Source organism: Rhinolophus hipposideros (assembly GCF_964194185.1).
Source record: "Rhinolophus hipposideros genome assembly, chromosome: 22".
Lineage (NCBI taxonomy): Eukaryota > Metazoa > Chordata > Mammalia > Chiroptera > Rhinolophidae > Rhinolophus > Rhinolophus hipposideros.
This window is the reverse complement of record NC_138068.1, coordinates 33,803,590-33,817,846: the sequence shown is the minus strand read 5'-3', so window position 1 is coordinate 33,817,846 and position 14,257 is coordinate 33,803,590. Positions and strand designations below refer to the sequence as shown.

The 14,257-nt window shown below is 38.4% G+C and overlaps 1 protein-coding gene across 3 annotated transcripts in view; it reads left to right on the top strand.

Annotated features, from left to right (window-relative positions):
* The window catches only part of TASP1 (taspase 1), a 259,989-nt gene that overhangs the window by 187,570 nt on the left and 58,162 nt on the right, over window positions 1-14,257 (top strand). For all 3 annotated transcript variants that reach the window (XR_013992327.1, XM_081034656.1, XM_081034657.1), the window contains one exon: window positions 13,232-13,342. Coding sequence is in view for 2 of the 3 variants with exons in the window: in XM_081034656.1 (XP_080890782.1) it covers window positions 13,232-13,342 (111 nt within the window). In the remaining variant the exon portion in view is untranslated. The remainder of the gene's footprint in view (window positions 1-13,231; window positions 13,343-14,257) is intronic.

Here is a 14,257-nt window from a genome sequence, read left to right as displayed (position 1 = left end):
TACTTGCATATATAGTAATAGAACTTTGGATAGTCTTAGTTTATTAATTTGTGCCACCAATTTTCTGTATGGATATAGAAACTATCTAGTTTCAGTTCAGTGCCCAGCATGTCACTCCATGTTAATTTTTCTTTTCTTACTGGGAAGAAAAATAGTGTTTCTTTTTATACAAAGATGTTTTAACATTTTAATTTGGAAAATTGATACCTTATCACCGCCACCACCCAATTGCTGAATGTCAGTTGAGCACTGGTGCCAGCTGTTGTAGAAGTTTAACCAGGTAGGTACATTAATAGATTTTGTTCAACATAATAATCTTTCCTAACCAGCAAAATGCCATAAAGTGTCTTCCTACCATCAAATGTTTAAATAGCACCTTAGAGGCTACTAAATTCATATATATAAAATCAATCCTCATAACAACTCAGAAAGATGTCTTTTAATATTGATGATTTATTATTGATGAAACTGAAGCTTGTTGTTTAAATATGTCTTGCTTAAAGAACACATTTAGTACCCTGAAACTCAAAAAAAAAGTCTCCTGTCTGAGTCAGTATTATTTTTTTTACATCACAGTGAAAATATGCAATCTGAGTATTTTACATGAAAATTTTGGAATCTTTAGATATCTCTAATTATTGTTTCATTAAGTTATTGAATGAATTCATACCAAGGATGAGGAGGCCTGATAATAAGCACGGATAGTGCCCTGGGGACCCCATCCCCTTTCAGACCACTCATATACTGTCTTATCATCCTCAAATGCCACTCATGGCAGCAGTGTGTGTGTGCGTGTGTGTGTGTGTGTGTGTGTGTGTGTGTGTGTTGGTGTTGGTGTTGAGGAGGTTGGGGATGTGGAAGGTGGTGAATAAATGAAAGCACTTTGTTAGTCACTCACTAAGAGGGTTTGAATCAGATACCTACCCTTGTGCCATAGAGCGTGGGTCTGTATAAACACATTGGAGCTGAAGAACAAATTCATTTCATGGGGGAAAAAGGAGTTCATAACCATGGATCTAAGGGAAATCTGGGAAACGGGATACAGGAAGTCCAATTTGGCTGCAGCATATGATATGTAAAAATAAATAGGGAAATAAGGTTGAGAACGGGGAGGAGGGCTGGGCCAGGATAAAGAGTTTGGACATCATTCTGTGGGCATTTGTTAGCCATTGATGGTTTTTGAATGGTTTGATCATGTAATCATAACTTGGGTACATATTTTTTTTAATTAAAGTTTATTGGGGTGACAATGGATAGTAAAGTTACATAGATTTCAGGTGTACAGTTCTGCAATACATTGTCTATATCCCACAATGTGTGTTCACCACCCAGAGTCAGTTCTCTTTCCATCACCATATATTAAACCCTGTTTACCCTCTTCTGTAACCCCTGTTACCTTCTGGTAACCCCTAAACTATTGTCTGTGTCTATGAATTTTTGTTTCTTCATTTGTTTGTCTTGTTCTTTTGTAGCTTTCAGTTTTATATACCACTTATCAGTGAAATCATATGGTTCTCTACTTTTCCTGTCAGACTTATTTTGCTTAGCATTATAATCTCAATTACAAGTGCAAATAAAAACTATCCATGTCCTAGTTAAAGCCTTGCCTCATTTTTTCCTCACACTTGGAGTAAAATTCAAACTACTTGCAGTACCCACAAGCCTTGTGTAACCCTACATGACCTGGCCCTGCCTCTCTCCGAACTCATGGTCTGCTCTCCCCACCCCCCCAACTTGGCTCTCACCACTCTAGCCTCCTTTGTATTTCCTGAACACACAAGCTACTTCCCTCCTCAGAGTCTCTGCATTTGCTTGGTTCATCTGCCTGGAATGTTCTTTTTTACCAAAAGGTGCCTTCCCTAACCCTTGATGTAAAGCAGTCCCTGCTGCCCCAGTCTCCCCCTCCATCATTTACCAGGACTAATTTTCTTCACAGCACTTAACTATTGTCCGGAATGGTTTCTTTATTGACTTGTGAGTTTATTGCTTGTCCCCCAACCTGCTCAACTACATGTGAGCAGGGACTTCATTTTGTTCACCGCTGTATTGCCAATACCTAGAAGAGTCCTGGTACATGGGTCATATTTATTGAGTTACTTAATTTAGAGATATGAATGACTAGAGCAGGGAAGCCAGATTGGAGCCCACTGCAGTGTTGTCAGCACATTGAGAGTACACTTGAGAGTCTTGTCAGTGGAAGTGAAAGGGCAGGTGTAAGTGGACAGTCCTAGGGAGAATGACAGTATTTTTTTTTTACAATTCAAATGGGTGAATTATATGATGAATGAATTATGTCTCAACAAAGATGAACCCTCCCCCCCAAAAAAAAAAGAAAAGAAAATCAGATGTCACTCCTTGCTTAAAAATCCCCCCATTGGCTTCCAATTTTGTGTGCAACAGATTCTAAATCCCTTGCTTTAGCTTACCAGGTTCTTACAAATTTCTCAGCTTTCTGTCCCACACCCTATGATTCAGTCACACTAGCTTTTTTTTTCCCTAAAGATTTTAAAATATATTTTTTAAAATTTATTGGGGTGCCAATAGTTAGTAAAATTACAAAGATTTCGGGTGTACAATTCTGTATTACATCATCTATAATCCCATTGTGTGTTCATCACCCAGAGTCAGTTCTCCTTCCATCACCATATATTTGATCCGCTTTACCCTCATCTCCCACCTCCCAACCTCCTTACCCTCTGGTAACCACTAAACTATTGTCTGTCTCTATGAGTTTTTGTTTCTCATTTGTTTGTCTTGTCCTTTTGTTGTTTTTGGTTTACATACCACATATCAGTGAAATCATAGGGTTCTCTGCTTTTTCTGTGTGACTTATTTCACTTAGCATTATACTCTCAAGATCCATCCATGTTGTCACAAATGTTCCTATATCATCTTTTCTTACCGCCGAATAGTATTCCATTGTGTATATATACCACAACTTCTTTATCCATTCATCTATCGAAGGACAATTTGGTTGTTTCCATGTCTTGGCCACTGTAAACAAAGCTGCAATGAACATTGGAGCACACGTGTCTTTATGGATAAATGTTTTCAGATTTTTTGGGTAGATACCCAGGAGAGGGATTGCTGGGTCATATGGTAATTCTATTTGTAATTTTTTGAGGAACCTCCACGCTGCCTTCCATAACGGCTGCACCAGTCTGCATTCCCACCAACAGTGTATGAGGGTTTCTTTTTCTCCACAGCCTCTCCAACACTTGTTACTATTTGTCTTGTTGATGATAGCCATTCTGACTGGGGTGAGGTGATATCTCATTGTGGTTTTTATTTGCATTTCTCTGATGATTAGTGATGTTGAGCATTTTTTCATATGTCTATTTGCCATTTGTATGTCCTGTATGGAGAAATGCCTCTTCAGGTCCTCTGCCCATTTTTCAATTGTGTTTTTTTTTTTTTTTATGTTGAGTTGCATTTGTTCCTTATATATTTTGGATATTAGCTCCTTATCAGAGGCACTGTTTGCAAAAATTTTCTCCCATTCAGTTGGTTGCCTCTTTATTTTGTCGATGGTTTCTTTTGCTGTGCAGAAGCTTTTAAGTTTCATATAGTCCCATTCGTTTATTTTAGCTTTTACTTCCCTTGCCTTTGGAGTCAAATTCATAAAATGCTCTTAGAACCCAAGGTCCATAAGTTTAGAACCTATGTTTTTTTTCAATGCAGTTTATTGTTTCAGGTCTTCTGCTTAAGTCTTTGATCCATTTTGAATTAATTTTGATACACGGTGACAGATAGCAGTCCAGTTTCATCTTTTGCATGTGGCTATCCAATTCTCCCAGCACCATTTATTAAACAGGCTGTCTTTCCTCCATTGTATGTTTTCAGCTTCTTTGTCAAAAATTATCTGTCCATATTTATGTGGTTTTATTTCTGGGTTCTCAATTCTATTCCATTGGTCTATGTGTCTGTTTTTCTGCCAATACAATGCTGTTTTGATTATTGTAGCCCTGTAGTACAAGCTAAAGTCAGGGAGTACGATACCTCCAGTATTGTTCTTTTTTCTTAAGATTGCTTTGGCTCTTCGGGGTCTTTTGTGGTTCCAAACAAATCTGATGATTTTTTTGTTCTGTTTCTTTAAAAAATCCCATTGGGATTTGGGTGGGATTGCATTAAATCTGTATATTGCTTTGGGTAATATGGCCATTTTAACTATGTTGATTCTTCCAATCCATGAGCACGGAATGTCTTTCCATTTCTCTGTGTCTTTTCCAATTTCTTTTAAAAACGTCTTATAGTTTTCAGCACATAGGTCTTTCATATTCTTGGTTAAGTTTATTTCTTGGTATTTTATTGTTTTTGCTGCAATTGAAAAGGAATTGTTTTTTGTATTTCTTTTTCTTAGATTTCATTGTTAGTGTATAGGAATGCAATGGACTTTTGTTCGTTGATTTTGTAGTTGGCAACTTTACTGTATTCGTTGATTGTTTCTAATAGATTTTTGGTGGGAGTCTTTAGGGTTTTCCATATATAGCATCATGTCATCTGCAAAGAGTGATAATTTAACTTCTTCATTCTCAATTTGGATGCCTTTTATTTCTTTCTCTTGCCTGATTGCTCTGGCAAGGACTTCCAACACTATGTTGAAAAGCAGAGGTGATAGGGAACAGCCCTGTCGTGTTCCTGAAAATAGAGCAAAGGGCTTCAGTTTTTCACCATTAATTATAAGCTTAGCTGAGAGTTTGTCGTATATGGCCTTTATTATGTTAAGGTATTTTTCTTCTATACCTATTTTATTAAGTGTTTTAATCATAAATGGATGTTGTATCTTGTCAAATGCTTTTTCTGCATCAATTGATATAATCATATGATTTTTGTCCTTTGTTTCTGTGATGTATCACATTGATGGATTTGCAGATGTTGAACCATCCTTGTGCCCCGGGGATGAACCCCACTTGGTCGTGATGGATAATCTTTTTAATGCATTGTTGTGTTCGATTTGCTAGAATTTTGTTTAGGATTTTTTCATCTGTATTCATCAGAGATGTTGTCTGTAGTTTTCTTTTTTTGTGTTGTCTTTACCAGGTTTTGGTATCAGGGTAATGTTGGCCTTATAAAATGAGTTAGGGAGTACTGTCTCTTCTTCAGTCTTTTGGAAGAGTTTGAGCAGGATTGGTATGCTATCCTCTTTGAAGGTTTGGTAGAATTCACTAGTGAAGCCATCTGGTCCAGGACTTTTGCTTTTGAAAAGGTTTTGGATGACTGATTCAATTTCGTTCCTGGTGATCGGTCTGTTTAGATTTCCAGTTCTTCATGGTTCAGCCTAGGAAGGCTATATGTTTCTAAGAATTTGTCCATTTGTTCTAGGATATTGAATTTGGTGACATATAGTCCTTCATAGTATTCTTTCATGATCCTTTGTATTTCTGTGGTGTCCGTGATAACTTCCCCTTTTTCATTTCTGATTTTGTTAATTAATGTCTTCTCTGTTTTTCTCTTGGAGAGTCTAGTCAAGGGTTTATCAATTTTGTCAATCTTTTCAAAGAACCAGCTCTTTGTCACATTAATAGAACCAGCTCTTTGTCACATTAATTTTTTCTATTGTCTTTTTGTTCTCTATATCATTTAGTTCTGCTCTGGTTTTTGTTATTTCCTGTCTTCTGCTGACTTTGGGTTTCATTTGTTCTTCTTTTTCTAGTTCTTTAAGGTGTAACATGAGGTTATTTATTTGGGATTTTTCTTGTTTATTGAGGTAGGCCTTTAATTATATAAATTTCCCTCTTAAAACTGCTTTTGCTGCATCCTAACATTTTGGTAGGATGTATTTTCATTGTCATTTGTTTCTATGTATCTTTTGATGTCTCCTCTAATTTCTTCTTTGACTCGGTAGTTCTTTAAATGTATGTTGTTTCATCTCCATGGGTTTGTGTTTTTTCCTGCTTTCTATTTGCAGTTGATACTCAATTTCAAAGCCTTGTGATCAGAGCATAGGCTTGGCATGATTTCAATCTTCTTAAATTTGCTGAGGCTGATTTTATGTCCCAATATATGGTTTATCCTTGAGAATGTTCCATGTACACTAGAAAAAAATGTATAGTCTGATGTTTTAGGATGAAGTGCTTTATATATGTCAATTATGTCCATTTCATCTAATGTGTCATTTAGGGCTGCTATTTTGTTATCTATTTTCTGTTTGGATGATCTATCCATAGCTGTCAATGATGTATATAAATCCCGTAGTATAATTGTGTTTTGATCAATTTCTCCCTGTAGTTCTGTTAGTAGTTTCTTGATATATTTCAGTGTTTCCTTATTGGGGCATAAATATTGATGACTGTTATGTCTTCTTGTTGTATAGTCCCCTTTACCATTATAAAATGTTCATTTTTGTCTCTTTTACCTTTTTCACCCTGAAGTCTGTTTCATCTGATATCATTATGGCTACACCTGATTTTCTCTGGGTACCATTTGCTTGGAGTGTCAATTTCCACGCTTTCATTTTTAGTCTATGCTTGTCCTTGTAGCTGAGATGTGTCTCTTGGAGACAGTATATGGTTGGGTTTAGTTTTTTTGATCCAATCTGCTACTCTGTGCCTTTTTATTGGTGAGTTCAGTCCATTGACATTTAGGGTGATTATTGACGTGTGAGGATTTCCTATCATTTTATGTTTAGTTTTCTGGTAAGGCTGTGTCTCCATTGTTTCTTTGCCTTTTTGTTGTTGTCTATTATTTCTGTGTGGTGGAATTCTATGATGTTTCCCTCTGTTTCTTCTTTTATTACAGTATGTATTTCAGTTCTAGATTTTTTTTGCGTGGTTACCCTTAAGTTTATTTTTTAAAAAATTTGATGTTTAGAGTATTCCATTTTCTTCAGCACACTTCCTTTCTCCATTCCCATATTCTGGTTCAGGCCTTTACTCTCCCCCTTTTTGTGTTTTAATTGCTACAAATTGTTGCTGTTAATGGTGGTTGAATAGCTTCCTTTTGTATTTCTTGTAGTGCAGGTCGTGCGTTAGAAAATTCCCTCAGCTTATGTATGTCTGGAAAGGTCTTTATTCTTCCTTCATATCTGAAGGATATCTTTGCTGGATATATTATTCTTGGCTCATAATTTCCCTCTTTCAATAGTTTGAATAATTGGTTCCACTCCCTCCTGGCTTGTAGAGTTTCTGCTGAAAAATCTGATGATAATCTAATGGGCTTTCCTTTGGACGTTACCGTCTTCTTTTCCCTGGCTGCCTTGAGGATTCTTTCTTTGTCGTTGATTTTAGACAGCTTCAATACAATGTGCCTTGGAGAAGGCCTGTTGTAATTGAGGTAATTAGGTGTTCTATTTGCTTCTTGGATTCGAGGATCCAGTTCTGTCCACAAATTTGGGAAGTTCTCATCGACAATTTGTTTGAATATATTCTCTGTTCCCTTCTCTCTTTCTTCTCCTTTTGATATGCCCATTATTCTTATATTGTTCTTTCTGATGGAGTCAGAAAGTTCTTGTAGAGTTCTTTCATTCCTTTTAAGTCTCAAGTCTCTTTCTTCTTCCATCCCTGTAATTTCCAGGTTTCTATCTTCGATGTCATGATGCTTTCCTCCATCTGGTCAACTCTACTACCTCAGCTGGCTATTTCATTCTTAATTTCTTCTATTGATTTCTTAATCTCCAGAAATTCTATTTGGTTCTTTTTCAAAATTTCAATCTCCTTCATAAAATGCTCATGTTGTTCTTTGATTGAGTTTCTGCGTTCATGAAACTGCCTTTCTGTGTTTTCTTGCATCTCGTTGAGGTTTTTCAGAACTGCAATCTTGAATTCTCTGTCATTTAAGTCACACATTTCCATACCTATAAGTTTATTTTCTGGGACTTTTCACTTTCTTTCTGAGCTGTCTTGTAGCCTTGGTTATTCATGGCAATTACTGATTTATATTTCTCTTCCTAGACATCGACAGGACTGGCTTCTGCAATAGGTTGATAGGAAGAGTTCTTTATTTTGTTTTCCATTACTTGTTGGTACAATGTTTTATTTTCTCTCCGACTGCAGACCTTTTTCTCTCTCACATGGTAATGCTATGTTTTCTCTGCACTATTTCAGCTTCTCACAAAATGGGGGGATTCCCTGGGAGATGGTCTTCTCCTCTGTTAATAGTTCCCCTGGGTCACAGTGCGCAGTGTCCTTGTGGGTATGTGGAGAGCCTTTGAAGTTCCAAAGCTCTTCCTGCGCCAGATTCAGCGCCATGTGTTTCAGCAGTTCTGTTTACTCCTGCCGGCATCTGCCCAGATAGGTGGGGCTAGGGGTGGGGTGAGTTGTGAGAGGTGGCATAGAGCAATGGCGGCGACCACCACCACAGCCAGTCCTGTTTCCTCTTCTCCCTCCCTTTGCCAGAACTAGTTAGGCTGCGAATCTGTGTCTGCGGTCCACAGTTCTCAGAAAAGCAAATATTCTATTTTTTTGATCTGACATTGCTCCTGTTCTACTTCTAGCACTGGGGAGCTGGTGTGGGGCGAGCTCTGGGAGGTCAGGGAGGGGACAGCTAGCCTCAGTGCCTAAGGCTTCGTTCTCTGCTTGGCATTGAGGGCTGAAACCACCATTTTTAGCCTTCTTCCCTCAGTCTTTTCTCCGAGGTTTCTGCCATGAGTGTTGGTTTCAGCCGTGTTATATGCTGCCCCCTCAGCCCTGTGGGTCATAAGTGGAGCCGTAGCAGTCCGAGTTCTTCCCTCTCCCACAGCTGCGGTAGTTCCGGGATGCAGCAAGCTTGGAGCACTGAGCTAGGTCTGTGTCCTGTGCCCACGCAGCTCCGTCTCCACACTTCTCCCTTCCCCCCTCCCCGCTCACTCTATTCGCCCACCTTTAGATGAATTCAGTAGTGGGCTTCTTCCTCTTACCTGTCTGCTGTGCAGGGAGTGCTTTGTGGAGTAATAGTTGTTTGATTAGTTGTAAATTCCAGGGAAGCTTTACAGAGGCTCACCTCACACCACCATTTTGATAACAATCCCACTAGCTTTTTGTTTTTTAGGGCATCCCAACTTTGTTATCACCATAGAGTCTTGGAATTAGGTTTTGAGAATGACAGGATTTGACATGGTTTGAAATGTTGAGTCATTGGAAAGGGAAAAAGTAGAGAGACCTGAACTTGGATGAGCTATAAGGAATCCAGAAGTTCCTAGATTTGGTGGGGAAAGGAACCGTTCTAGAGCTGCTGAGTTTAAAGGCTGGTGGGGTGGGGGTATCCAGTTGGTAATTGTGATGTGACTTTATTCAGTGTCCCATTCAATGAGCAGCATTGCTACAAAGGAAGCAAAGACTGCGGGCTCAGGAAGATGTGGGAGGAAGCCACATTCCCTGCTTAACTGTGGTATGGCTGTGGCAACTCATTGAATTTCTTTGAACCTCAGTTTCTTCATCTATAAAATGATAATAAAATACTTCATGGCAGAGTAGTTGTGAGAATTAAACTGCAGAATGTGAAAGCATGGAACCAAGGCCTGATGCAGTGTTGTTTCTCAATGATTGTGAATTCCTTGTCTCCTTTCCCCTTTCTCTAAGAGTCTGAGGATTAAAAGAGTTGCTCTAGTTCCACAGTTTAATTTTGTGTTGTTTTTCTTTGCAAAGCAATGCATTTATTAGAAAGACAAACAATATCTCGGGTTGTAATGAAAATGAGTAGCCTGTCCCCCACCCCAGTATCGTTTCTCCTGAAGCTAGTACTTTGACTCTCCTAGCTATTTCTTCTAGAGCTTATATATTTCAACATAATGTGCTTAAGCTATTTCTTTAGTTTTCAGGTTTAGATATTATTTTGATATCAAATGTAGATATTTGTATCATCACACTAGGGAAGGTGGGGATTTAGTTCCCTTATTCTTCCAACCCCAAGGAGCCTTGTTTCCTCTCATGGCATCAGAATTGCACAGTGTATTGTGAGTCTATTTTCTTACTTGTACAAATTCTTATTTTCTGCAGTTAGTGTTATTTTTTAGATTTTAGATTTTTTGGGGGCATGGGACGTGGGTACCGATCACTCTTATTCTCAAACATCCCTCAAAATCTGAAACATTTCCTCTCAATAATTTCAAATCCAACATGTATTATGTAAGTTTAAGTTTTTATTCCTTGGAAATATCTCTCTGGCCTCTTCTAGCTTCCTGCTCAAGTTTGGACTGTTGGCTCTCGAAGCCTGCTGTGTAGCCGTGTGTCATGCGGGAAGCCCTAGTCTTCTTTTGGTTTGGATCTCCTGTTCCAGACCTTACTTTCTTTCTCATTATTTGCCTTACTTTTTCATTTTGCCAAGGCATATTCATCCTACAGCTTTCCGAGAAAGAGTGCACGGGAGGTAAATTCTTTGCGTCGTCGTAAAGCTTTGTTCTGTTTTCTCATTTGATTGACATTTTGGTTGAGTATGAGTCTAGGTTGGAAATAATTTTCCCTCAGCATTGTGAAGACAGTACATCTTAATCTTCTAGTTCCCGATATTGTGTTGAGAAATCTGATCTTGATTCCCTTGCTTTTCCCATCTGTAATTTCTTATACTTTTCTCTCTTTCCTCTGTATTTTGATATTTCACAGTTGTACAGATGGTGCCAAAAAAATGTATACACATTTTAACAAGGAAAATTGTATTAAAATTGTAATACTTGATATATGTCAATAACAAAAGATGAATACAAGTCACATTTGACTTCTGCAATTATAAGAGATGCTCAAAGTGGTTACCATCAACGTCTAGACACTTCTGATTACAGTGAACTACTGCTTGAACAACATGGACCAAAGTGTCCACTTGTATCACTGCGCATTCCGTTTCAATTTTTCCTGAAGTACCACCAACGTAGACGGTTTTCTACGGTACACCACATTCTTTAAGGTCCCCCATAGTTAAAAGTCAAGGGGTGTTAAGTCAGGAGAATGTTCTTAAATTTCAAATACCACTTCAAAATGGTCTTGCACTCCTTGAACAACAACCACGTTTCCGTCATTTTGTTTGTCCTGCCTGTCACATGGTGATGCCAGCATTCATTTGGTTAACACCATCTTTTGAGCGAATGTCATACTACACATTGCTACAGAATTCAATTCGACTTTGAAAAGTAATACATAGATAACATCTCTTAAAATGTGTATACTTTTTTTGGCATCCTAGGTATATCTTCATGGCACTCTTTCTTTCCATGAGTTATGCTGGGAGGTTGACAAGACTCTTCAGTCTGAGCACCCATCCATCAATTCTTGGAAATTTTTGAATTATTTAATTGACATTTCATTTCTTTTATCATCTCTTTTTGAAATTCCTATTCAGATATTGACTCTTCTGGCCCATCCTTCTGACTTCTTAAGTTTTTTTTTCTATTTTCCATCTCTGTCTTTTTAGTTTTTTTTTTTAAAACTTTCCTCTGCTCAGTGCATTTGCCTAAGTTTTTCCTGTGTTACTTTTTTACTTATTTTCATCTCTGTCTTTCCTAGATGCCTACCCAAAACAACCAGTGATCCTAGGTTGTCTGTACTATTTAACAGTTAAATACCACGAAGCTGAATTGAAAACCTGTGTATGAGTCACACTTGTCATTTGGAAGCCCTTACCATAAGGCAAGGACAAATTATTTTTTTTAGGGTCTCTCAAGTGTGTCTTTACATTGTTTGGGTGGCTGGAAAGGAATTATCCAGTCTCTTGCTTGGAGGATATGTGCTTCACTTCTTACATCCTGGGAACCTGTGGGTGAAGGGAGGTTGTTGTCTCACTGTTTAGCATAAAAGGCTTCCACTTCAACCCCCTGTTTTTAGTATGGAGCTTCCATCCAGCCTTAGTGTGAGCCTGATACCCACAAGTCTCAAATTCCAGTGGTTCAGCCTCTCTAGAGAATAAATATGCTGGTTTCTTAGGGTTAGGGAGAAGTAACTTTTATCTAGGCAGGAATTTTGGATTACAAATCAGGAGTTGGCAAACTTTTTCCATAAATGTCCAGAGATAAATATTTTAGACTTTGCAGGCTATATCATGGTCTCTATAACATATTCTTCTCCTCTTCCTCTTCCCATTTTTTTTTCCTTTTAAAATAACACTTTAAAATGTAAAATAAACATTCTTAGCTTTCAGACCTTACAAAAACAGGCTGTGGACCAGACAGGTGTAGACAAGCATCCTAGTCTAGACTAACCTTTTGGACTCTCACTAACCACCTTCATTCCAGCCCCATCCTGCACCCCTGCCTTCAGAAGAACATGAAGCCTCCAATTCTGATCCTTTGGGTTTGATGACAACTCTGGGTGGTTTCTTATAGATGTCCCCGCACTCCAACCAACCTTCCCTCCTCCATACCCCATGGAAGCTAAGGTTTCAGCTTTCACAGGTCTGCTAGGTGAGCAGCTACTTGTCCATTTTCTAAAAGGTCACAGATTTTTTTTTGTTTTTTGTTTTTTTTTGTCTATCTTTTCTGTGTCCTTATTGGGTCATGCCTTTTTTCTTCCTTTCCCCTCTGGTTACTGGGATTTGAAGAAGGAGTGGCGATAAGTGCATGTGCTTAATCTACTAAGTTTAACCAGAAGCTTCCCCCAAATACAGTTTGGTTGGTTTTTATTTTTACTACTTTCTTTGATAGTGCTTGGGTTAATTTTGCATTTGTTCTTCATGTGCTCCCTTGCTACGCCAGATGTTTGAAGAAGATGTCTTTAGGGAGGAAAAATGAGGGGTTTTAAAATGTAGTGTTCTTGAAATGCTCACATTGGCTCAGTGTGTGAGATCTCAAAGAGGCCCGGTCGTTTCTAACCACCAGACTCTCATAATAGAAATACAGTTTCACCCTTATTTGTGTAAACCATCAGGAGCATTTTTAAATGTTTGTAATAAAGTTTGTGGCTTATTGTTTAAAATTGAATTTAAGGTAGTAAATCAAAGCTTTTGGTGGCATGCCCCTGACAGCAGGGAGAGCCTGGTAAGTGATCCTTAAGAGCTGATCAAAGAGAGTTGCTGAGCATTTTTTCCTGTATTTGTGTTTGGTCCTTTAATCTGGTAGTGTTTCCAATTCCATTCTGAACACAGTAATGCACATTGCCCCCCCCCCTCCAGCCTTGGCAGCATCTGGCACTGTCTTTGCCAAATTACCCCTGTTCAGGCATCAGCCTGCCTTTGCAATCAAGCCTATACAAGGTACGAACAATGGTGATTGTCAGGAAATGGGCATCGTTCAAGATATTATTCATACCACATTTTTGTTCTGGTAACCAAATGAAAATTGAAAATGAAAAAAGTAAAATGAACTGAGAAATGACCACTAGTCATTTCTGCCTAGGTTCACCTTTCCTGGCCAATGAAGATGGCGTGCTTGGAGGAGTGATTGTTCTCCGATCTTGCAGATGTTCTGCAGAGCCTGATTCCTCCCAAAATAAGCAGACACTTCTAGGTAAGCTGGACATACATGTTATGTATGTATCTTTCTCTTTCATTTTTCCAATACATGGAAAGATTTATATCCTTAAGTCAATAAGCTATGGGAGGGCCAGGATGCTCTGTTGATATCTTACCTTCTTTGTTCTACTGATCTTTTCGCATAGGTAAAAATCTAAAAGATGGATGTTTACTTCTGAGTATATTCTGAGAGCATATGTTTCAAACGGGCTTAGAACCTAGGATCTTCACTAAAGCCCAATATTAAGAACATTGGACTTTGTAATTATTCCCTGCCTTATTCTACAAAACATTTGAGATGATGCATAACAATGTACATAGTAACCTAGAAAGCTTCTTCCTGTTCCTCTTCCCCAAAAGGAACCAGAACCATGTGAAGAGCTACTGACCTAGAAGTCTGTCCCATCTCCATTGCTTATTAGCTATGACGCCTTCATGCAGCAGTCTTACTATTCAGTGCCACTTCCACATCTGTAGAATAAGGATGTCTGCCATGCTCTTCTCATAATGCTGTGTTTTTGCAGATTTGCAGATGTCCATGCAGATGTGTGATTTTATGTCTAGCTAAACACATCAGTGGGGATAAAACCCAGCCCACCCTCCATTTGCCAAGGCCCAAACTTGGCTATCTCTGCCCATGGAGTGCCTTTTCCTAAATCATTCATCCAGAGGGGGCATTTAAAAAAATCTACATAAAGGTGCCACATAAACTAGCAGGGAGACCTATGTTAATATTTTTTAATTGACTTTTTAATTGAAGTGACATACACTCAGAAAATTACACACATCATGACTGCAACTGCTTGATGAATTATTACAAACTGAACCCACCCATGTAACCAGTACCCAGATAAAAAATAGAACTTTACTGCAACCCCAAAAGCCCCGTTGCAACCTGTCCCAATCTCTA